This window comes from Pseudorca crassidens, chromosome X (genome assembly GCF_039906515.1).
Source record: "Pseudorca crassidens isolate mPseCra1 chromosome X, mPseCra1.hap1, whole genome shotgun sequence".
Taxonomy (NCBI): domain Eukaryota; kingdom Metazoa; phylum Chordata; class Mammalia; order Artiodactyla; family Delphinidae; genus Pseudorca; species Pseudorca crassidens.
In genome coordinates this window covers 121,466,042-121,491,291 of record NC_090317.1, presented here as the reverse complement: position 1 = coordinate 121,491,291, position 25,250 = coordinate 121,466,042, and the positions used below count along the sequence as shown (strand labels likewise).

Sequence of the window (25,250 nt, the reverse complement as noted above, 5' to 3'; positions counted from 1 at the left end):
TAAAATTTTAGCAGAGATTTATTCATGGAAGGAAAGAAAGAAAGGGGGAAGAAGGGAAGAACTAAATCAGGAACCAATCTTCGAATACTCATATTCATCCTAATCTTACCCACCCAGATTTATATGTGTCTACACGCTATTCAGAATGGTGATCCTTAATCAAAGATCATGAATCTTGAAAAACAGCCTATTAATTTCACCCTACTTCACAATTTTTTAAAGTTTCTTAACAGCAAGAGCTAAAAACAGAAAAGTTTCTGATTGCCCCTTGGTTAAAGAGAACATTAAACTAACCAGGAGTTTTCATTCCCCACGTGTGCCAGTCCATCAGGGATGTGCTCTAACTAGCTTAGCTCATTTGAGAGTCTAGCTGTTGGGTGTTACACTAGGGAGTCTAGCTGTTGGGTGTCTATACTAGGTACCCTGGGTACAGCAGGCAACAACCTGTTTATTTCCAAATATCTTCCCGTGGACAGTTGGGACTACTGGTATAGGAGGAATTTTTCCAGTGGCTCCGGCAGATACAGTTTGTGGATGGTCTGATGACAGGTGCGACCCAAGCACTTCCGGACACACAGGCGGCACAGCTGGGAAAGAGCAGGCGGGCCTGAGGGAGGAATTAAAACGCGCGGTCACAGAGGCGGTGTCAGGAGATGTGCTGGGGCCTGACAGGCCACAGGGACCTCCTGGCTCTAGCTGCCCATGCGGCGGTGCTGGCTGGGTCCCCACTCACACTCGGCAGGGACCTCCATTCTCGCAAGGATCCCAGCTCAGCAGAGGATCTGGAGAAAGGATCCAACTCACTTAGACCCCATTATACCCTGAACCTCAGTCTCATGGGGTCTCATGGAGTCGCCGTGCCCAACCAAGGCTTCGAGTCCCGAAGGAGAGCAAACTAACCAGTGTCCAAAATATGGGTGAATAGGCTGACTGAGCATTTGGCTGGGATCCGTGTCACACAGGGGCATTTGTAATAATGCCCCATTATTTCCTTACCTGACGGTATCAATAAAGATGGATTCAAGTAGATGCATGTGATTACTGGACTAGACAAAGTTTTCCTTTTCAAGAAAATCCTATTGTCACAGCGTCTAGCACCCCATGAGAAACGGTGACTACACAGGCAAGTAAGTAGCTGCAGGACACGTGGATTGATATTGCCAAGGAGCACCCACGTGACAGAACGCTACCTGGAGGAGCAGACCATCGCCCTTCCTTAAAACCTTGGGAAGCGAGAATGCAAAGTGTCTCTCCTGTCACACAACAGAGTGACCTCTGACATAGCTGCTATTCATCCTTCTAGAGCAAGCAGCTGTATTTATGAAGACAGAGACAGAGGAACTTGTTTACAAGAAATATGAATCCTGGACCTGGAAACATTTTTGATGCAAGCAAACAGGAAACGTGACAACTGCTATAAGCCGTATTCTCGGCTAATAGTTGTTAAGTGTCCCATATTTCCAAACTGGGAGCTGGTAAGGAAGGTCCTAATTCTTCCAGTAGAGGTTCAAATCAAAGAACAATCATTAATGACACAGACTACTGGAAATAATCTAGACCCATCTTACTCAAAGTGACCTCAGACTGGCAGCATCAGCTTCACCTGAGAGCCTGGTGGCCGTGCAGCGTCTGGGACCCCACCCCAGAGCTCCTGAATTAGAATCTGCGTTTTAAGGAGACCCCCAGGTGATTCATATGCACATTGAAGCTTAAGAAGCACTTGTCTGGAGAGTATTCCTAAAACTATTGAACCAAGCATCCCACCTGGAAGGCATACAAGACATGGGGGCATTTTCACAAAATGGAACTGGTGAGTGAAATTAAACTCTTCCTCTTTAGAAACTGTTTCAGAAGATTCAGGATTGGGGCATCAGAACATTAAGAGTGCACATTGGGGCTTCCCTGGTGGCGCAGTGGTTGAGAGTCCGCCTGCCGATGCAGGGGACGCGGGTTCGTGCCCCGGTCCGGGAGGATCCCACATGCCGCGGAGCGGCTGGGCCCACGAGCCATGGCCACTGAGCCTGCGCGTCCGGAGCCTGTGCTCCGCAACGGGAGAGGCCACAACAGTGAGAGGCCCGCGTACCGCAAAAAGACAACAAAATAAAACAAAACAAAACAAAAAAAGAGTGCACATTGGAAACTTATGGTTACCAAAGGGGAAGAAAGGGAGGGATAAATTAGGACTGTGGGGTTAACAGATACACACTACTATATATAAAATAGATAAACTACAAGGACCTACTATATAGCACAGGGACCTACACTCAATATTTTGTAATAACCTATAAGGGAAAAGAATCTGAAAAAGGATATATATACACACACACATAATACTTATATATACATACACACACATATATAGCTGAATCACTGTGCTGTATACCTGCAACACATTATAAATCAAGTATACTCCAATAATAAAAAAAGAGAGTGCAAGTTGGAATCCTATTCCTTGGTTAGCATCCTAGACCTACTTTTTAGTAGCCGTGTAACCTTCTGAAAGCCCATCTCTTCATGCCCCTCATTTCCCGCTTGCAGCTGGGATAGCACCAGTTACTATAAAGTTCTCATGGCTTTAAAGTTTTGAGAATTCAGTGAGATGAATCTATGTTTCAGACCTAGCTCAGCGTCTGACACGTGGAAAGCTGAATAATTATTATTACTTTAATAGTCTCCCGAGCATACAAACGCTAAGAGGCTCAGATAGTGTTCTCTTTCTGTAGGGACACAGCACGGTTCTCTTTAGAATCTGGGATATGAAGCCTTGTAGACGCCACCTTCCCTCCTCTAGCATCTAGAGATGCGTTAGCCCATGTGGACATGGGCGTGGGGCAATGCGGAGCGCAAACCCACCTACTCCCTGAGCTGGAGAACAGGCAAACAACTTCACCGCTTAGTCCAGTTTCTGAAAGACACACTCTGTGTCCACCCGACCATCTCTACTCAAGTATTTTTCATTTTCCCTGAACTGCCTCCAAAAATTACAAAGCAGAGTTTTGGTCTGCTCAATCACGTGCTTATGCCAGGATAGATAAGACAGCCCAGCCCTTTCACCAAAGTTCTCTGATTATTTTCTTGTTAATGCAAATACAAAGCAACGTACCAGTGGTGTGTAAATGCCCCTTTGTTATCAGTGAATACACCCAGCAGACAAAAATCCCATCTCTGAGATGCTAGGACTTGCCCCCTCCCACGTGCCACTCCCAATTAAAAAGACACAAAGGAAAGGGTAAGAGAGTCTAGAGGGGAGACTGGAAGGAGAGAGGGCGAATGTGCCTGTGGAAGAGAAACGGACGCCCAGCCCTTCCTTACCTTCCCGGAGCAGAAGCGCCTGCTGCACGCCGCTTTTCGGAGCTGCCAGATCAAGTGCACTCTTGCCCTGAGCGTTTTTGCACTTGAGGCTAGCCCCGTAGTCTATCAGCAGGTGGATGATTTCCACACTGTTCTGCTTCGCAGCGGCATGGAGGGGGGTGTCCAGCCACTGGCCGTGGTCAACATTGGCCCCTTAACAAAGCAGATGACCACAAGTCAACACCCAGGGTTAATGGAGAAACACTACGAGCCTGAGATGTGCTAGCCATCGATAAAGACATCTTAAACGTCATGACATATGTGACACATCTTTGAAAATATATGACTGAAGCTCAGACCCCCAGCAATGCCTACTGTTTCCAAACACTCTGATGAGAAAAGTATCGAATAAAGATATTTTTAGTTATTTTAAATGCTTCACTTGCCTTCCCACAGGAACTGTGTGACAGAGAAAATTAAATCTTTGCAGCTCCTTTTACATAGTTATTTTGTTTTTTGGCAAAGGACACAGCTAGGTTTACTGGGTATTTACATTATTCTGGGCTCGAAAAAAAAGTTTTCTGAATTACTATAGGGAGTGGTAAATGATAGGGGATAAAAAAAAGACAAAAAAAATCTTAGAGACAAAAATTCTTATTTAAAGTTTCTTAATACAATCTCGACCTTTAAGTCAGTGGCTAAGTTTGGGGAATCTTTAACCAAATAATACTTTCAAGACCTTTTACTTTTCCCCGGACTCTCAGTTTCTGTACATGCCTTTGAGAATTAAACAACTAATTTTGCAGGGTTGATCTAAAGTACTCTATGACAAATATCTGCTGTTTTTACTAGCCAGCATCTTCCTGGTAACCACACCTAGATTTCCCTCTGGGGAACCATCTCTCGTGATTCCCAGCTCATGTGCTTCCAGTGAAGCCCAACAACTGCAGTGTACACTGAAATCTAGGCCTAAGCCAGTCTGTATATTGTATTCCCTTGGCCACCATGATTGGTTCAGAAATGGGCATGTGACTTAAAAAGAGCCAGTGAAATACAATTGGTTGTTTTCCCCTAGGATTTATGGGAAAGAGACTCTTGCTCTCTCTTCAGACCACCAAGGAGAACCATACCAGGTAAATGGAGCCAATATCAAAAGAAGCAGAACTGAGAACTACAGACACTCATCTCTGAAGTTGTTTTAACCATTTAGATATCAAATGCTGTCAGAATTTTGTCCAGCCTGACAAGCACTTCGCCTCTGAAGCCATGGAAAACCAACGAGGTTAACTGGTTCTTCTCATGAAAAGACTTCTGGAAGTTACCTAATTCTAGAAGCTTCTTCACACAGTCTAGCCTCTGATAGGTGCAAGCCACATACAGGGGAGTTCCAAGGTGAGGCACTTCCTGGTCAATGTTAACGTTATTTGCCAGCAGAATCTCCATGCACTCTCTATTACCTGGTGGAACACAAGACAAGCTCACTCAAGTAAGGGAAATATTAACGATTCACAGAATTATAAGCTTGCTTATCTGGAATGGGCTTTAGAAACAACCTAGATTTTTTTTTTCAGCAGGAAAAAAATTTGGGAGGTGGGGGAAATCTTAGAAATCTCCAAAATAAAAAGATTAGAAAGAAGAGCATGCCCATGCACCACCCCCTGCCCCGCTGACATTCTTCCCTGCAGCCTTGAGGTACCTCCGACCAAACTAAGGGTTCCAAGGAACACGGCTGAAATCACTCTCTATAATAAGTCACCGGATTACAGGCAGAGGTTACAAGACCCAGGGGAATAAATGACTCGTGCTCTTATTACCCTGAAAAGCCAGTGCTCAAATCCAAGGCCCAGCCCTGATCCATCCATCTCCATTACAAATCTCTCCTTCTCTTCCTCGCCCATGCATGTAAGATTGGGTGGATGGTCACGCCATGCACCTCCTTATTTTGGTCAACTTGTAAGACTCCTGTGAGAATTAATAAAAAGCCTCAAGTATAGAATCTATTTAAATGCACTTTCAAGTCTAGTGGCCAACAAGAACTAGATAAGTAAGCGTTCTCCTTGGAGAGTTCACCCAGTGAAGAGACAGACATGATTAATTTGCAGAACATGAATGATTTGTTTGGGAGCAAATGCTTCTGAGGTATTGATGGGAGTTTTATAGAGAGTTGGTTCTTTTTTTGAAGGTTGAAATGTTTCCTAAAATAAACAAAATCTTATCATCACTGATTAGCTTAACCAACCTTTTTTTTTTTACAGATGACACCAAAATAAGCTTCATCTCAGCCTGCCTGATTCATCACAAATTCTGAATTAAGCACAATTATGCATTAAAATCTACACGTAAGGCTTCCGTGAATTCCAACTGCTTTACTATTGCTCACATAAGTCAATTTTATATTATAGCATTAATCTGTCAAAGTACTGACTCAGACTGACCCCTCTTGTTCCTAGAGGTTTAAAGCTGTAAGAATCCAGAAATATCTAATCAGGACCTAAAACTGCCTGGTAAATTCAGTGTATCTAATAAACATTTAAAAGCATAATTCCTGGGCTTCCCTGGTGGCGCAGTGGTTGAGAGTCTGCCTGCTGATGCGGGGGACACGGGTTCGTGCCCCGGTCCGGGAAGATCCCACATGCCGCGGAGCGGCTGGGCCCGTGAGCCATGGCCGCTGAGCCTGCGCTCCGCAACGGGAGAGGCCACAGCAGTGAGAGGCCCGCGTACCGCAAAAAAAAAAAAAAAAAAAAGCGTAATTCCTGTCTTTTTTTTTCCAAAAGAAACTGAGCCTAGCTTGAGTTAAATTTAAGTGTTCTCAGGAAGTTTTAAAAAAATGAATATATAAAAGTCAAATGATTGGCACTAATATAATAGTATCTAAAATAATGAATTTGCTATTCATCCTTCCACTCTGTGGACATTGGTCCCTCACATGTTTTTATGATACAGAAAAAAATACGTAGAGACACATGAATTCATCTGTTTATGATAAGCATGTATATACCGGAGGTACATAGATACCAAACACTCCATATATAACCATCCAAGCACTGCAGAATTACTTAATTCAAATCATTACCAACGTTCATCCATTTTTAAGCATTTGGATGGAAATACAGATAATAGATTTTTACTTCAAATCAATATTTTAAAAATTTTAAACACTTTTATACCATTTCCAAAGTAGACTATTTCCCTACAACTTAAAGGACTTACTTGAAGTTTGGGAAATAATCAGCATCAATTATTAATTAATAAATGTTTGTTAAATATGTATAGGACATCAAAACCATAGATACACAGAGATTTGGGGGTTTGTATCATTTATAGTAATCCACTGCAAAAAAAAAAAAAATTACCAAGTGACATGTTTAACAACCTGGGACAAAACTTTCACTCTTGCCTTTTGAAATAAAGACTTTAATTCTCATTATACCAGCGAAGATCACTGTTCTACAGTGTTCTAACTTCTCCACGGTATTTCTATTTTTTTAATTAAAAAAATTTTTTTTCTGTTTTGGCCGTGCTATGCAGCTTGTAGGATCTCAGTTCCCCGACCAGGGATTGAACCCGGGCCATAGCAGTGAAAGCACCGAATCCTAACCACCAGACCACCAGGGAACTCTCTCCACTGTATTTCTGATCTCAATATAAGAGAATAACTCCACCGCTGGGTAACACAGAAAATGTTGCTCTTTGGGTGTGACCTTTGACAAATGGCGTTGGCCTTTCAATGGCTCTTCTTGTTCATGTCTAGTCTATGCATACAGTTTTAAAATTCCTTAATTTTACTCTTTTCCATCATTTCAAAAGCAACTGAGAACACAGAAATCTAGAATTCACCTCAAGGTTTCCAATGCCACGGTTTTTACAGTGGCAACTTTTTTTCAATAACTAATGACCTTGAGAGCTATCAGCTCATCTAGAGTATATTGCTTGTTGTGCAGTTACCTTTAATCCTCCATTAGAGACACTATCGGTCTGGGCTTTCAAACACTTTCACCACTTATTTTATGGCGGTGGTTGATGTTTTATGGGCTTTGGGGCATGAACTGTTCTTTTCTAGTAAGAACAGACACATAAACACAGTACAGCTCATGGAAGTTACCCCTGCACTCCTGACTCCACCAGCTGCCGCCCAAACACCAGCAAGGAGCCTCAAGCAAGGCCTGTTGGGAGACTGAGCCCAGGAAAGAGGACATCTGAGGCAGACAGCCATTCCCTGGTTCTAAGAAGAGCTGTGTCATGCCCCAGGGGTATTTCCTAAAGATTGAGGTATATTCAAGTTACTGCTGTGGGATTTCTAAGCCACAGCTAGTCTACTGGTGAGAAAGATTTGGGCGATCCTTGCAAAGAAAACCCTCTATGACTGATTCATGCAGGAAGGAGGGAGCCCACCAATGTTCTGTGTGCGACACGATGCCTCGTTTACCTCTCTTCACTGCCTCGTGGATGGGTGAAGCCAGGTGCACCTCAAGCTGGGCCTTGGCTCCAAACTCCAGCAGCACGTTGACGCACGCAGCACTGCCACTGCAGCAAGCATTGAAGAGGGGCGTGGCTCCGTGAACTGTCACCCCGTTGACCTAACGATGGGCAAAGAGAGAACCAGAGGGTTTGCTATTTCCTTCTCACCATCTCCAAGTGTGCATTCCTATGTATCTGCCTGGAGAAACTTCCCACGCCAGTGAATGAACGAGGGAACCCCGCATCCTTACAGTATTGTGGGGTTCTTTTAGGTACCAGTAGCCTATCAACTCTCACCTATAAATATCAATAGTAGCAGAAATGAGGCCAAATGGGACAGTTTTTAAGATGTACTCAGGGGTATTCTAGAGCTTCCTAGGAGCCTCCTAGCTGTGAGGAGTGGTCCTGTATGGTGGATCAGAACATGGTCTCTGGAACAATTAGCTTGCGTTCAAATCCCAGCTCTCTCTCCTTTATGTGCTCAGAGATCTGGTTGGGACACTAACTTTCTGTGCCTGGGCTTCCTTATCTGTAAAATGAGGATCATAAAAGAATCGACCTCAGGAGGTTATTGGGCGGATGAGGTGAGTTACTATATGGTAAACACCTAGAACGTTGCCTGGTGCCCAGTAAGCATTCAAGAGACATTTGCAGGGGCTTCCCTGGTGGCGCAGTGGTTGAGAGTCCGCCTGCCGATACAGGGGACACGGGTTCGTGACCCGGTCCGGAAGATCCCACATGCCGCGGAGCGGCTGGGCCCGTGAGCCATGGCCGCTGAGCCTGCGCGTCCGGAGCCTGTGCTCCGCAACGGGAGAGGCCACAGCAGTGAGAGCCCGCATACCGCAAAAAAAAAAAAAAAAAAAAAAAAGAGAGAGAGACATTTGCAACAATTATCTCCATGATCTCCATTTTCCATTCATATGGAGCCGACTCCCCGTGCCAATCATGAACAAACATGTCAGGAGCAAAAAGTATTGGAGAAACCATCTAGCCACAAATTTCCTTTCTGGTCCAGTACCATCCACAGAAACTGCATATGCCAAAAGGGAACCCAAAGAGATCATGACCAGGCGAAATACACAAAGAAAACAGTCATCAACATGGTGTCTCTAACCACCCTCAGTGCCTTCTAGGGATCTGAGGGGCAGGGGAGAACCAGCACAGCTGGGAGGCATCTTTGAGTATTAGCACCAGATTGAAAAGAACATCCTGGAACCAAGGCATTCTGGTGGGGAGGCTCTGGCAGGACATGTAGGACAACGAAGGTTTGATGTCAAGCCATTCTGCCTCAACAACTAAGGACATACGCTTGTGATCACCAGGATACTAAATTTTCTTGTTTCAGAAACAGGATCTTTCTCCACAATGCCAGGATAGCCCCCATTCAACTGGAAAGTTAAAGATGAGATGCTAAGATGGCAGAGATGGACAGGGACAAATATGTGTAAATTCATAAACTCTAAGGATTTCTAGGAGGTTGTGATTAATTAGATGGGGAGATGGAAGAAACAGGATGATTCCAGGCTTGGGGCTGGGGAAACCAGGAATATGTTTCACCTGGTCTCTGAGGCTGGGAATCCAAGAGAGGAGCCGCTCCCAGAGGGAAGAACACGATAAGCAGTTTCAGATGCACTGAGTTCGGGACTGCCAATTTTGAGGAATTTTCTACTGATTGATCAACTTTCTCTTATTCCTTGTCTCACTCTGATTTGAATGTTAAGTAGCATAATATTTAGTGACTGTTCCCTCATAAGATTGCCAAAGACAAGGGACCACGTCGTACTCTCTGTCCCCCACAGAACCTCCCAGAGGCTCCTCTATTTCCCACCTGTGCTACATATAGAAACCCAACTTCCATATAAAATGCAAAGAAAAATCTTCGTTAGGCACTTAAAAACATTATAACTCGTGAAACAAAGAATACAAGGACTGAGTTCAAAAACGAAAGTAACGGGCTTCTCTGGTGGCGCAGTGGTTGGGAGTCCGCCTGCCGATGCAGGGGACACGGGTTCGTGCCCCGGTCCGGGAGGTTCCCGCATGCCGTGGAGCGGCTGGGCCCGTGAGCCATGGCCGCTGGGCCTGCGCGTCCGGAGCCTGTGCTCCGCAACGGGAGAGGCCGCGGCGATGAGAGGCCCGCGCACCGCGCATGAAGAGTGGCCCCCGCTTGCCGCAACTAGAGAAAGCCCTTGCACAGAAACGAAGACCCAACACTGCCAAAAATAAATAAAAAATAAAAATAAAGGAATTCGCTTAAAAAAATTTTTAAAAAACGAAAGTAACATCACAACAATATCTGGTGACTAAATAAAAGTCCTTGAGATTTTCAAAAGTATTAATTTCAGAATTCTATGCTGATATCTGTACGACATACAGCAGCTCAGTCACCCCTTGAAAAGGAGAGAATTTAAAAATAAGATAAAGTTCATTGCGTAGTGTTTTTCCAATGTATTATTTATTACAAGCTCATTTAGTTTGATAATTTTGCTCAACAAAAATTGTTGTGGGTGTAGCGTGTTGAATTAAGAGTGGTTTTTGATTGCTGTTCTTTTATATTTTTTTTCATAGTTTTTAAAATTTAATTAAATTTTTTTGGCCGCGTTGCACGGCATGCAGGATCTTCCCCGCCCAGGGATGGAACCCATGCCCCCTTCAGTGGAAGCGCCGAGTCTTAACCACTGGTCCACCAGGGAAGTCCCCTGTTCTTTTTTTTTTTTTTTTGCGGTACGTGGGCCTCTCACTGCTGTGGCCTCTCCCTCCGCGGAGCACAGGCTCCGGACGCGCAGGCCCAGCGGCCATGGCCCACGGGCCCAGCCGCTCCGCGGCATGCGGGATCCTCCCAGACCGGGGCACAAACCCGCGTCCCCTGCATCAGCAGGCGGACTCTCAACCACTGCGCCACCAGGGGAGCCCCCCCTGTTGTTCTTTTTAAATGTGTTCTTCTAAATGTTTTAAAATAAATTTTCCAAGATCAGTGTTCAAATTACTTTAGCTCAAGCTGTTTTTTTTCAAGTTAGTATCACAGTTCTGAACGAATTCCGTAAATTACCTTATCTGAACGTTGGCACAGGGACATAGAGGCTGAAGAGAGGGGTAACCAGCAGTGTCTTCCCGACCATCCAAGAATATGGGCGCCGATGGGGCCAGGCCTGCGCACCCCACCGCGGGTAAGGGTTCTGGAAGGTGATGGGTCTTTACACGTTAGCGGTTGCACCTGGGCAGCCAGACCCGCGGGCGGGGATGGTACTCACGTGGGCGCCGTTCTCCAATAGGGCCTTAGCGCAGGCCACGTGGCCTCCCAGGCACGCCTCATGGAGAGAAGAGACCCGGTTAATTGTTACCAGGTTCACGTTGACGCCCTACAATTTGGAGAGAAGTAGATTAAAGGCTGCATCAGCAATAAGAGTAAATGGCAAAGTTGTCGGACGTGTTTGTGAAGTGTTCGTAGCCTGCGGGCACCACCTAGAGAGGAGTAGAGGCCATGACTAGGGGAATCCAAACACAGCTGGGAGCCTCGGCTTCACTGATTCAGCAAAAGCTCATTCGGTATCCTGGGCCAGGCCATGTGCCAGCACCTGGGGCTTCAAGGCTTATGACATGGGTCTGTCTCCTCTAAGAGCTTAGTGGGGAGACAGAAATGGTGGCGGGAAGTGGGGTGGGGTGCGGTGGGGAGGAACCCAGCCAGAATACTGCCATACTGGAAGCATGTTCACATTTTAATTGGGGACATAGGGTATCCTTGAATCTGCCTTGGGGAGTAAGAGAAAACTTTGCAAACGAGCTAGTATTTAGCTACGGCTTGACGCATAAAAAGTTTCAAACTAGGCCGCACGGCACGGGGAGATCAGCTCGGTGCTGTGTGACCACCTAGAGGGGTGGGAGAGGGAGGGTGGGAGGGAGACGCAAGAGGGAGGGGATGTGGGGATATATGTATATGTACAGCTGATTCGCTTTGTTATAAAGCAGAAACTAACACGCCATTGTAAAGCGATTATACTCCAATAAAGATGTTAAAAAAAAAACTAGGAAGGCAAAAAACAGGCATTCCCTTAGGAGGGAACAGGATATGCAAATGTGGGACGCGGAGGAGGGCGAGGCAGGGCACGGAGGTGGATAGTTGCCAAATCACGTGACAGAGGAGGAAGAAAAAAGGGGAAGTGGGGGGAGGGGGAAGATGAAAGGGGACGGTAGGCTGGAGACAGATCGTGAAAGGCCTTGGTTTCCGAACGGGGGTGGAGGTGGGGTGCATGTGTTATAGGGAATGAGGCGCCTTTCGAGTCTGTTAGTCCGTAGAAGGTCTGGAGCTAATACATAGGACGTTTTCGGAAAAGCACACTGGCAGCACCAAGGAGGGCTGCTCGGAGAGGTAGGGATGTGACACTGGAGGAAGGAGCGTCATGAAGACGTGGCGATGAGTCAGGCACAGGCTGATATAGGTGTGAACAGCAGTGGGTACGGGGAGCGGGTGACAAGAGTCCAGGGTTGGGGGTGTTAGAAGTGGATGTGGCACAGAAGGATGACGCCCAGGCTCAAGAGTAGAAAGTAAAGGGCTTCCCTGGTGGCGCAGTAACCTGGGAGTCCGCCTGCCAATGCAGGGGACGCGGGTTCGTGCCCCAGTCCGGGAAGATCCCACATGCCGCGGAGCGGCTGGGACCGTGAGCCATGGCCGCTGAGCCTGCGCGTCCGGAGCCTGTGCTCCGCAACGGGAGAGGCCACAACAGTGAGAGGCCCGCGTACCGCAAAAAAAGAGTAGAAAGTAAAATAGATGATGCTCCTAGGGTTCCTGTGCCTGAGTAGCCGTGATGCTGACTGCCAGACCTCCACTGCCTGCCGAGCTCTCCGCAGGAGCAGAGTCTGGAGCCGGGGGCTTCCCCTAACGCTCCTCTCCTTCCCCAGATCCGAGCGTCTCCGCCCAGTCCTGGCACACTTGCCCTCCCCATCGTGCCGTGCTCCACTTTCCTCGCCTTGGAGTCCATTTGACAGATGCCAGGCTCAGCCTAGCTGCCGGCCAACTTCATGCCCTGACTCTGCTTTGCCCTTACCGCTTGCCCCCATGATCGCCACTTTCTATCTGTGAAAGGATTTAGGTTCTGCCAGGACCCAGCCGAGTTCTGCTTTTGATTCTCTGCCTCGTAACTACCTGCTGAAACGCTCCAAAACCTAGTGCAAGACCCTGGACCCCAAACCCCAACCTAAGTTCCCAACCCCTCCCACCAGACCTCCATGGTGCTGGCCGCATCCCTCCTGTGGCCAGCAGCTGGGACTACCCACTATTGCCAGTCCCATCGTCATCTTAGGGCCTGTTTGTGCCTCCTTGGTCCTGTCCATGTTTATATCCTGAATATGACGTCATTACTCCAGAGCCGTGCTGTATATTTACAATTGGATATCTAATACAAGGAGGTTTCTTTTCCTCTTCCCATTTATAATTTCATTTTAAGAAAATAAAGAAAAAATAAGAGCATTTTAAACAATAGTCCACAAGGAATTCCCTGGCGGTCCAGTGGTTCGGACTTGGCGCTTTCACTGCCGAGGGCCCGGGGTTCAATCCCTGGTCCGGGAACTAAGATCCTGCAAGCCCGGCGGCGTGGCCCCAAAAAACAGTCCACAAGGTGGCAGCAGTGTGCTAAAGAAAAACATTGACCCGATGCAAACTCTCAAGAATCCCTGAAACTGTACAAATGTAACGTGGGACAGGCCTGAAAGCTCAGCTAGAGTGACTCACTGTCATTGCGGGTGAGAACATGGGGGAGCAGAGAGTTCAAATTATTAAGATTTGAGGTTCCCCTGCTGTCGGTGACAGCCAGTGTGATCGGCAGAAGCTCCTGACCCTTGGTTTAATGTTTTGCTCACAGCACACCACACTGTCTACACGTAAAATAGAGTAGAAAATAAAGGAGAATAATCCATTTTTTACCAGTGTGTAAGGGTAAAAAAGTGGGGAGGTACTAAGAAAAGGCTGAAGAATTCTCCATGAAGAATGCTCTTTACACGTTGAAGGACACTATAGAAACCAACATGCTTACAAAATACAGTTAAAAATAAAGAAGTGCTAAAAGCAATGTGATATCCTGGACTGGATCCTGGAAGAGAAAAAGGACCCTAGTGGGAAGACTGGTGTGGTCTCAGTAGTCTGTAGTTTAGTTAATGGTGTTGTACCAATGTTAATTTCTTATTTTTGACTAAAGTACCATGGTTATGTATGATATTAACACAAGGGGAAGTTGGGTGAAGAGTATGCTGGAACTCTGTGTATTATCTTTGCAACTCTTCTTTAAAAGTATTCTAAAATTAAAAATTTTAAATACTAATAAAAGTATTGAGGTCGGGGGCCAAGAAGAAGGAGCTGAAAGCAAGACTTTTCACTGTGTACCTTTTTCTATCATTTTAATTTGGAAACTATGTGAATATGTCACATATTAAAAATAATCAAATCAAATAACAGTTTAAGTGCTTCAAGACAGAGGAGGAGGAGGTCGGAGGAGGAGGGAAATAGATGAGGGAGATTAAGAGGTACAAACTTTCGGTTGCAAAACAAATGAGTCACGGGCATGAAATATACAGTGTGGGGAAGGTAGTCAATAACTATGTAATCTCTTTGGTGACAGATAGTAACTAGACCTATCATGGTGATTATTTGGAAATGTATAGAAATATCGAATCACTATGTTGTATAACAGGAACTAACATAGTGTTGTAGGTCAATTATACTTCAAAAGCAAACTCATAGAAAAAGAGATCAGATTTGTGGTTACCAGAGGTCGGGTGGGGGCAGTGGGGAGAAGGAATTGGATGGAGGGAGTCAAAAGGTACAAACTTCCAGTAGAAGATACTAGGGATGTAACACAGCATGATACAGCATGATAGATATAATTAACACAGCTGTATGTTATATTATGAAAGTTAAGAGAGTAAATCCTGAAAGTTCTAATCACAAGGAAAAACCTTTTTTCTATTTCTTTACTGTTAAATCTATACGAGACAATGGATGGTCACTATATTGTGATAATCCTTCCATGATGTATGTAAGTCAAATCATTATGCTGTACACCTTAAACTTATACAGTGCCGTAGGCCAATTATATCTCATTAAAACTGGAAAGACAAAAATCAAACCAAATAAAATTTTAAGTGCTTACAAATAAATAAGCAAGTGATAAAATCAAGTGCAAAGTCCATTTGATTATTACTGGCAGTACTGTTTTCCTTTTGCCTCCACTTTTTAAAGAAGTAACACAACTCATAAAGGAGAAAGAAAGAAAAGGCACACACAGAGAGAAAAAGAGCAGTGTGTCCAGCTGTTTAAATTTCAAATAAGGAAGCCAGGTTGGGTGGTAGCTAGGCTGTGGAAAAAAGATCTAATGACTTACCTCCTCTGTACACACACAGACTCTAAAACAAAGTAAATGCACTGTGTACACTTTCATTCATCTCACAAATATTTACTAGGCCTCTAGTCATTATTCATGGTGCTAGGGATACAGTCATAAGTAAAAATAAATTAGCTTTAATAACTAAGACTTGAAGAAATCTTCCCAAAGGAGTAAGATTTACCCATTTGTCAACCTATTTCAATGTTTGCTTTTGAAACAGTGGATCACCAGGGTAGGCAGCCTCTAAGATGGTTCCCAGGGATCAAGATGGGTCCTGACTCCTGGTATTGGCTCACTGGTGTAATCCCCTCCCCTTGGACATGGGCGGGATTTACTGACTCCCGTCTAATTAATAGAATACGGCAGAAGCAATCAGATGTCACTTTGGAGACAGGTTATGTACTGAGACTTCCTTCTTAGGCCCTTTCTCATGCTGTCTGTGGAGGAAGCCAGCTACCATCTTGTGACACAGCCCTATGGAGAGGCCCAGGCATCAAGGCACTGAAAATGGCCAACAACCTCATGAGTGAGATTAGAAGCAGATCCTTCCACTGCTCAAGCTGTAAGATGACTGCAGCCCTGGCTGATACTTTGAAGCCTGCAAGAGACTCGGAGCCAGAACCACCCAGCTAAGCTGCTCCTTGGCCTACAGAAACCATGAGACTCTAAGTGTTTGCCTTCAGCCACTGTGTTTCAAGGTAATTTGTTACAGAGCAATAGCTGACTTATGCAACTTCAGGGCTGCTGTTACTAAGGCACACTGGGAGAGAGCAAGGTGAGTTAGTGCAACACAGGTTTGAGGGCATCCCCCATCAGCCTCATAGGGAAACTTTTTATGAAGCAAAGGGAAACCTAGAAGGGGAAGGTTGGAATTGGACAGAAAACCAGCCAGCTCCCCAAGGAGGGAGAGGCAGGAGGAACAAATACCTGGGAGAGGATGCATCCACGTAGAATGGCTGTGCTGGGAACCAGATGGGGCCAGCAAGACCCCTGCTGCAGCCAAAGCTGATCAAGAATGATGCTTGGTTATAGCACAAGCACCAAGGATCAAGTCTTTCGTTTACTCACCTGTGCAATTAAAGTTTTCAGGGCCAGTAGGCGCCCCTGAGCTGCCGCTTCATGAAGTGGAGACCGATCGGCCCAGCAATCTGAAACACACATCAAGCTCAGAGTCAAGGTCAGGAGTCTTCTTCCTCCAGCTTGTTCATGTGCCCGCCCACTGTGAGAGGAGGTCTGGCGGAAGGGGAGGGGAGCCGGCACCACGCATCAGGTTCTCCGGTCTGCCACTCGCAGGGTGACCAGCCACTGAGGATACAGTCCATGGGCGTGGAGCGGGAGCACAGACCATCTCTCTGGCTTTAGGGGGCAGTTTTCATAAGGAATACATTTCATTCAAATAAATACTGCCCAGTGATTGAATCCGATAACTCTGAATAGGCAAAATGAAGGGCAAAGCTGGTCGATGAACTTCCCCACTTTCTTCTTTCCCCTGCCTCTCCCCCTTCACCCCTACCCTAAGACATCCTATAAGCCAGGAAGGAGACCCTAAGGGCTCAGGGAAAATGGTTTTGTTCGAAACTCCCTAGATAATTCTTTGATTTTGGTAATGAAGCCGGTCTGTTATCATAATGCAGAATGTTGTTTTTCAGATGACATAATCCTCCAACAGTTTTTGGTGGGCAGTTAGAATGTGATGGCTAAGCACTGGGCCAGTCCTGCCTCAACCACTATCTCTGCCAAAATGGGCAAGTTACTAAAATCATTTGAACCTCAATTTCTTGATCTGTAAAGTGGGGGAATCGTGATCTAGTATTTAGCAGGTTCTTTGGTCTCTAAGTAGGCCAATAAAGTATATCCATGATGTTAGGTGCTCAAGAAAAGTTATGATTAATAAGTACACGTGGTAGGGTAGTGCTCTAAGGAACAGCCTTAGAACTGCCTTACAAATGTATATTTCTTGTTAATTGCTTGTCAGGAAACAAGACTAACAAGCTTAAGTGTGCATTTGAGAAGTAAGCTTCTATGAAACATGCCAAAGGGCAATCATTTGTTTTGGAAGAAAACCTACACTGGTTTGCAAAATTGGGGCATTCTTCAAAGTATAACTGTGCTCTTCATACATTGACGAGCACGTCATACAGTTTGGGTTTAACACAAAAGGCCCATCTTGTCACCTTTTTCTAGGTGATTTGGATGGTGCTAAGAATTCAGGTTTTCCCATACCTACAACCTTGACAAAAACAATCCCAACAAATATGGAATTATGTGAACTTGAAGTAGTGTATCCTCATGGAGAGACTGAAATTTTCCAGTGGATGAGAACCAGGGCTCTAAACATTTCCATAAAAGCTCTTCTTACATTGAAACTCAATTTTTATCTTCTCTAACCCTCTGGGTTTTGAAAAGGGAGAAAGCTAGAATGAATTCTACAGGGTTGGATTGAAATTGGAACAATTAGAACAACTGGTATGAAAATGTGATTTTCAATATATGTGTGTATATGGAAAGATGGTGCCTACAGAAACATCTATGGGCTGAAGGTGGGATCTGGTGACCCATCTGGTTCTCTCTCTACAGATATATCTATATATCTCTACCTATAGACAGATATATAGATATATCTAGATAGACAGAATAGCACTGTATACTGAGAAAACCTAAACCAAGGCTGCTTAGAGAAATGGCTGACTCCGAGGCTGAAATGCCAGGACAAATGTAAGATGGGCCGCAAACATCTTGCCAGAAAGTAAGGAAGTGCTCAATGAACGATGGGAAATGTCAAAAAGTACAGAAGCTGCCTTGAAGGGGCTTCCACTGGCCAAATACGGGATGATTTGAGCATGAAAATAAATCATGATTATACCCTAGCAAATAAAACAGGAATCTATAAGGCCTCACTGATACAAATGAATATATAAACAGGGAGAAGAGAAAGCTCTTCCTCATAGTAGAACACCAACTTCAGACACGTAGGAGAAATAATAGAATCGGCCTCAAATTATCTCCCCACAAAATAATTACATAGTTATCAAGGGAACAGGGGTAATCGTACAATGGAACGAAATGGTAGGCACCACCTTACCCCGGGGATCAAAATTAACCTCAGAAGCGATGGAACCAATTGACACAGTGTGCCATCTGTTGGAACACAATGAGCCACATCACATACTACCGGAGGGAACGCGGTGAAAAGAACACAGCGTTGCTGGGAATATTCCTGCTCAAAATGCATAGCCTGAATCTAATCGTGAGGACACCTCAAACCAACTCAAACTGAGGGATGTTCTCAAAACTAATTGGTCTGTAACCAGATTGAAGGAGGCTGACGAGACACAACATCTAAAGGCAACATGTGCCCGGACTGGATCCTTTTGCTATCAAGGATGTTAACTGGACAGTTGGATAGACATGAATGGAGTCTGGGCAAAGAGAAGTGGGAATTCTTTGTACCACTTTAGTTCCAAAATAAAAAGTGTGTATCTATCTATATCTAACTATATCTGTCCATCTATTAATCTATCAATCTATCTATCTAATCACTGGTGAAATGCATACTTCTGATATGTAGAATACTTTTTCTAGTAAGAAAAACAGACAATTTTAACCTGAAAATATATTGCGTTTGTATGTCCACTTGTTCCTGAGTCAGTTAAAAGCTGATGAGTGGAGGATTTTTCAACCTCTTTGGACATTGATCATTTGCATAAGTTAGGAATAATGAGATAACGTACGCACAGAATCCTCAGTAGTCAGCCTTGGTTTTCTTCGACCACATCTCCATCCCATTCAATATGAAGTGTGCGCCAGACGCGTCGCCCTCTCGCCTCATCAGGCTTGGAGAGGGACAAGCACCCAGTTTGGAAGGACGGTCTTCCCCCATGGATGGCAACTCAGCGCCCTGACCAACCTAAGAAGCAAGCCCACAGCTGTGGCTTTGCTATTCTTTTGTTCTAACAATAGCCAGCCAACTGAGTCACCCGAAGGTACTCTAAGTATTTGCTTCACACCAGGATTTAAATGGCAACTTGCTATTATTAACTTAGAACAGCAACATGAAATGGCTTTATTATTTCTAAAACTTGCCTCCAAGCGGGCCGCGGTGTCCCCTTTCCTGCTGGGAAGCAGGCACCTTAACCACGATTTCATCCTGTTTCTAGTAACTTTCTGTTACCCCTCAGCCCCCTAAGACCCACGCCATCCGTACACACGGCCTGGACAGATCTCTCAAACATCACGCTGATAAAGGCGGCCCTGCACAGAAGAGGATGTGCCAGATGACTCCCTTTCCATAAAGTACAAAAGGGCCAGACTCACTTCGGGCGTTAGGAGTCAAAAGTACCATGAGAAGGGGCAGGGACTGACTGGAGGTGGGTGGGGTGAGGGTCATGCTGATAACGGGCGGTTTCTTGTTCTTGGGAGCTGGCACTCCATGGTGAAAACTCACCCAGCTGTCCGCTTTGGGGTTTGTGCACTTATCTGTATTTATGGCATACTTCAAGAAAGACATTTCAAGGCCACCAGTCTACTGGTCAGTCCGCTTTAAAACTGTTATCTCCACTCCTCTGCCCACTCTCAGGGCAGGGGATGGCCCCCTCTCCGCCCGAGGAAGGGCAGCACGTTCTCAGTTCCTTCTTGAGGTGCCAACAGCCCCTCTGGTGCCGTGGGGGTGGGGAGAAGCGAGAGGGATGGGGAGAGTCTCCCTAGCGGCCTGGAAGAGGGGACCAGTCCTGTGCACTCGGCCTCAACTGCATGTCTCACACCCAGTGCCTTTCCTACGCACTGGCACTTGGCCACCTCTCCTAGTGTCCCCCATCAGTGCAGCATCGTCTGATACCCCCAACTCCCACCCCAGGCTTCCGAGGTGGACGCAAGCGTGCAGGCCATCTTCTGATCCAGGGAGGAAGAGGGAAGGGTGGGTGGTCCTGGGCTTCTATTTCCTCGCCACTGCTTTCCAGCTCTCTTTCTCCCTATTTGAGGAGTCACTTTGAGAACGCACCCCGTTCTGGTTTTAAGAACTACTGGTTTTTCTATCCTGCCCATCCTCCTGGTAGATTGACTTGTTGGGGGGGGTGCCTTCCTACATCCCCCTTATCTCTGTAAATAACATGAAATAAATCAATTGGATTGCCTTAAATGTGGAAGTCATTTCGGTTTCCCAACTGGAAATAAAGCCACTCTCCTGGAAGTCACCTTTCCGGTCAGTCTGTTTCCCAGCACTTGCTTCAAAGGACCTTGAAGGGTTTTCACACAAAACGCTTTTCCAGGGGGCTTCCCTGGTGGCGCAGTGGTTGAGAGTCCGCCTGCCGATGCAGGGGATGCGGGTTCGTGCCCCCGTCTGGGAAGATCCCACATGCCGTGGAGCGGCTGGGCCCATGGGCCATGGCCGCTGAGCCAGTGCGTCCGGAGCCTGTGCTCCGCAACGCGATAGGCCACAACAGTGAGAGACCTGCGTACCGCAAAAAAAAAAAAAAAAAAAAAACGCTTTTCCAGAAACTCTGCCACGGTGGGCTCTTCTGTTTTTCTATTCTGATTCCCAACACACAGCCTCTTGCTCTTATCATTCTTGTTTTGCAAATTGGAGCTAATTGCGAGAAACTGAGGATAAAAGTTATTTGGCGGCTAAGGAGTTTTTCCATTCCTTTCAGGAAATATGTATCTAAGATCTCCAAATAAATGAATGCTGAAGCAGCAATCAATCCTTCGCTCCTTAGGCAGTCTATTTTCAGTTATTTGGCACGCTGCCTGTGTCACAGGGCTGCAGGCACATTTTGAAGATTGTTTACTGTACAAATATGTCTACTTGTTCCTGATGAGGTGTATGGAAAATGTTCAAGTACATTTTCATTCCCCCCTTTGACTTTTTCTCAGAATGTGATTTATATCTCTAGTTCTCAGGCTCTCTGAATAACAAATTCATGACAATGTCTAAAACCATAGATTTCAATAACAAAATGGGTTCAGATGGAATATGGGTGTCTGAGCTCCAAGAATTCAAGATAAAAATCAATTATTATTTTTATTTTTATTTTTTGCAATTTTTACCCTGCCAAATTCCAACAAGTATTTGAGACGACTGGTTTATTTATTTTTTTAACTGCCTGACTGGTTATTATCTCCAGTGCCTATGAAACAATCTTTATTCGCTTTATTCAAGTTCCAAAATCATATGAAGGAATATCTTCTCCTGTAGCACTTATCAAAAAAATATAGAAAATTCAAATTTGAACCAAAATATAGGCAAGAGCCTAACAGAGTTAATGATATCTTAAGTAAAATAAAGGTAACTGGAAAAAAAACATATTACAAGAAATTTCCCAAGGTATCAAAAGTATTCTAATACAATTGAGTTAAAACGCGTACCCTCTACAACACTCAGCTCTGGCCAGGAGATGAACTACAGTCAATGAACATCTCTTTGTAATGTGTTAGAAAGAAGCTTCCTTTGAACCCATTAGGAGCAGGAGAGCTGAGCTGAAGATGACAGGTCGGGTGGCAGAGCCCCTGCTGAGTGCTGTGTGTCCCAACTTGGGAAAGCCAGCAGGCACCTGTGATATATAACCACTCAGAGGATGGGGGGACCAAGGCTTGAGGAGACAAGCACCAACACTGAACAAGGCGAGGTGGAGGACCGGGCAGGAATGGACCGAAGGAGGGAAAAAAACTGTTGACATGGGAAGGATAGAGAAAAGGAGTCAGGATGGTGAGTCAGGCAGAGGCGTGGCCATCAAATCAAGGTCAGTCCTTTGAATTTAGAAAAACAAGGACAATTGATTTTAGGCAAAACACTTAGAATAGAACACATTTTTTTTTTTTTTTTGGTATGCGGGCCCCTCACTGTTGTGGCGTCTCCCGTTGCGGAGCACAGGCTCCGGACGCACAGGCTCAGCGGCCATGGCTCACGGGCCCAGCCGCTCCGTGACATGTGGGATCTTCCCGGACCGGGGCACGAACCCGTGTCCCCTGCATTGGCAGGCGGACTCTCAACCACTGCGCCACCAGGGAAGCAAAGAACTCATTTTTTTAAAGGGTACAGTAACTCCACAATCTCTTACCTGCAATTGTAAATTTCCCCCAGTTCTGAAAACCAAGTTGGAAACAAGCTCTTCTGGCAGCAAAACATGGTCAGGACTCAGGTTTAGCAAACTATTATTTTTAATTTGTATTTTCACTTAGTGTGAATATTCATATTTTTCACTATAGAAATATCAAAACGTTTGATTACAGGAGGAAGCTCCAGGTCCTGCTGGGAGTGCCACATCATATACGGTATACACGCTGCATAATGATTCTAGTATCCTCCAGACTCCTGAATCCTAAAACATCTGGCCCAAGGGTTGTCAATAAGAGATTATCAACCTGCATCTACACTTTATTTTTATCAAGTGTGATGACCAAGTCACTGTACTAAATATAGCTTCAGTTCTGGCCAAATTAGCAAAGGTTGAAAAATCATACCCCATGTCTCTAGGGAGAGAGAGTGCCTGCAGAAATATGTATGGCCTGAAGGCGGGGGCCAGTGATGCATCTGGTGCTCTAGATAGAAGAATATCAAGGGCCAATGACAATGTTTCAAACTTAAAAATATATATATATTATTGACAAATTACACAAAGAAGCCAGAAAAAACTAAGTACAGCCAACCAAACATAGCTGAACTCAATTCTGATCAGTTATTTACAAAAGTAATAGTTTAAACCACAAAGAAAGTATCGAATGATGTACTCCAGAATATGAAAAAAAACTTTCCAAAAAATTTTACAGCCAAAAAAAAAAAAAAAGATATTTAATGAGGGATGTGATGCTAGGTGCAGCTTCTAAAAGAAAAGTGCCAGGACCTATGACAGGCTAAACTCTGCCCTGGCTGAGTTTTTTACTACCTCCCCTTGTTTTTTACAACACTGACGATAGTTACAGGAACGGAATATGCTACTGGACTCAAGAAAGTTCTGAGATTTTAGTAAGTCGATTAGCTGACTTACTGATTAAATGTCACACATTTTCCTAACAAACATTTGTCTGACCAACAAGCAGCAAAGGTAATTTCTGGTTTGAGTTGAACACTTAGACAAAATTTTGTTCTTGGTTTTCAAAATGTCTAGCTTTAAATATATATAGTATCTGTTAACAGTGTCAAAAGAAAAATCGCTGTGGGAATCATGTAAAAACCACTGTTTCTGGCGTATTACTGCCTATTTACAGAAAGCCTTATTTACCGAATCTGGATATACTCTCTACTATATACGTGTGTGGGTGTGTCAGTGGTGTGTAGACGTATACGCAGCCATCCTCACACACATACACATGTATATAGGAAATTAAACTGAGAAATTAACAGGCACTATTCACCCCACTGCTTCTTGTTAGTGATCATTGAAAAACACATTTTTGACTTTAGAACACCATGCCATTTGCAATAGAGCACCATGCCATTTGCAAATTAAATGATTATCCTAGGAGCTTCAACAAGATACTTGAGCTAAAAAATGAGGGCGCTCTATTTATGAGAATTGCATTATGGCTCCAGGTTTTGACTCTTATAAAACTTGCTTACGAGTACTTCCTTAAGGACCACAAGGGCAGAAATAATGCACACGAGCACCAGGAGAAAACGTTTTGAACACACTCTTGCTGATGCTGACTGTCGGACTTTACTAATTTAAGCCATGAGGATGATGTATCTATGAGAACGTTAAAACTGTGATGGAAACGTCTAGAAAGCCCCTGCCCCTATTTACAAATTAAATTAGAAAACAGCTTTTCAGATTATGCTTAACTTGAAATTAAGGTTACTTTAAGTCTTTTTCAAAAACCAAGTCAAAGCGACATACCTCCCTGAAACGTGTGACAAATGTAATCCCCAAAAGAAACCTCTTTCCACACTCCGAGCCTTCTGCCACTTCCCGAAACTTCGAGATTCTTCTCATTTTCCCCTGTTAATTGAAGCATTCTGATGCTCTGTCTTTGGAGGTCTTAACTCTTCGGATAAGACTGCTGTTCCCTAGTGTCCTTAAAGTTGTCTGGTGTATTGGAATCACATAACAGAAGTCTATTTTGAAAGAGAATCCAGGGTGCAAGGTGAAATGGATACTAGATAAAGAATGAGGTAACCCTGGAACCCCTGCGAACACTAAAAATACACAGGGAAATTTGGAACTCTGTTTATGAATAAATACTCCTCTATCCAGTGGCAGTCCCAGCAGTAACCAAGATATCTGATTCATTTACTTTCGTAGCCTCTCCCTACAATTAACGTGAATCATTTCTTGAAAGAAATGGAGACTGAATTCTACAAAGCAGGAGACTTTAAAACGTTTGGACCAAAGGTTGGCATTTCATATTACAATAACCTTTGTTTGCTGTGCTTTGCATGGTGCTGGGCATAAATGGATTCAGTGAAGGGTTTTTTCCTGACAGTGACAAGTGGCTAAGCAATTCGAATTGCAGATGACAGCACACACACACACACACACACACACACACACACACACACACAAATACATATATATATAGCATATATATTGCTGCTTTAAATCAAATTTATTGGTCATTCCATTTCCTGGGGAAAACAGTTTTGTTAGAATGCACTGCTAACATTTGATTACAAATATTCAAGAAGATAATCCTATAAAGTAATTCTTTTGTTAGCAGAAATGAGTTTTCCCAAAATACTCTTAGAAAGCCACTAGTCTATTCACTTCTTAAATAATAACTGCTAATGAAACTACTAATTTGCAGAAAAGAAAGCTGAAAATCCTTCACAAATTGGTGCAGTCAACACCATTTGCTACTTTAAATAATAATTTTTTAAAACTACCCACTCAAAGCCAAAGTTTAAATAAAATCTGCCTTCTAGAAATATTACTCATATGAATTATCTAGGAGGTTTCTTTTAAAGTATTGGGAACAAATTCATGTATTTTTACCTGAAATTTCACCATAGATCTCTTCTGCTATCCTAGCCGCTTCTTTTCTATTTCCTTTGACGATATAGAAATGGGTTAGGAGCGCCAAGAACACTTTAATTAAAAGCTTGAAGAAAAAAAAAGTAGCAAACATTGTAATAAAAATGTTTTTAAAGCCAAAGGAAACAGGACCGTCCTCCATTTTGGTTCACACTCTGTATAGGTTCTT

At 44.4% G+C, this 25,250-nt stretch overlaps 1 protein-coding gene across 2 annotated transcripts; it reads right to left on the bottom strand.

Annotated features, from left to right (window-relative positions):
* Positions 1 to 25,250, bottom strand: ASB11 (ankyrin repeat and SOCS box containing 11). 2 transcript variants are annotated; one of them, XM_067724336.1, is made up of 7 exons: positions 25,043 to 25,250; positions 16,188 to 16,267; positions 10,998 to 11,105; positions 7,718 to 7,868; positions 4,614 to 4,748; positions 3,313 to 3,504; positions 1 to 607 (listed from the first exon to the last, which is right to left on the bottom strand). In XM_067724336.1, exons 1-7 carry the CDS (start codon positions 25,221 to 25,223, stop codon positions 483 to 485), a joined length of 972 nt encoding a protein of 323 aa, XP_067580437.1. In that variant the 5' UTR covers positions 25,224 to 25,250; the 3' UTR covers positions 1 to 482. The 2 variants fall into 2 exon arrangements, with proteins under 2 accessions (XP_067580437.1, XP_067580438.1); XM_067724337.1 differs by lacking the exon at positions 25,043 to 25,250 and adding an exon at positions 23,948 to 24,158.

Excerpts from the sequence above, each read along its gene's own strand:
- ASB11 (XM_067724336.1), bottom strand. The coding sequence starts at position 25,223 with ATGGAGGACGGTCCTGTTTCCTTTGGCTTTAAAAACATTTTTATTACA. Across the intron at positions 4,749-7,717 it reads CCACGAGGCAGTGAAGAGAG|GTAATAGAGAGTGCATGGAG; the intron begins GTAAACGAGGCA and ends GTGTTCCACCAG. Across the intron at positions 3,505-4,613 it reads GAAGAAGCTTCTAGAATTAG|GGGCCAATGTTGACCACGGC; the intron begins GTAACTTCCAGA and ends TGCTTTGTTAAG.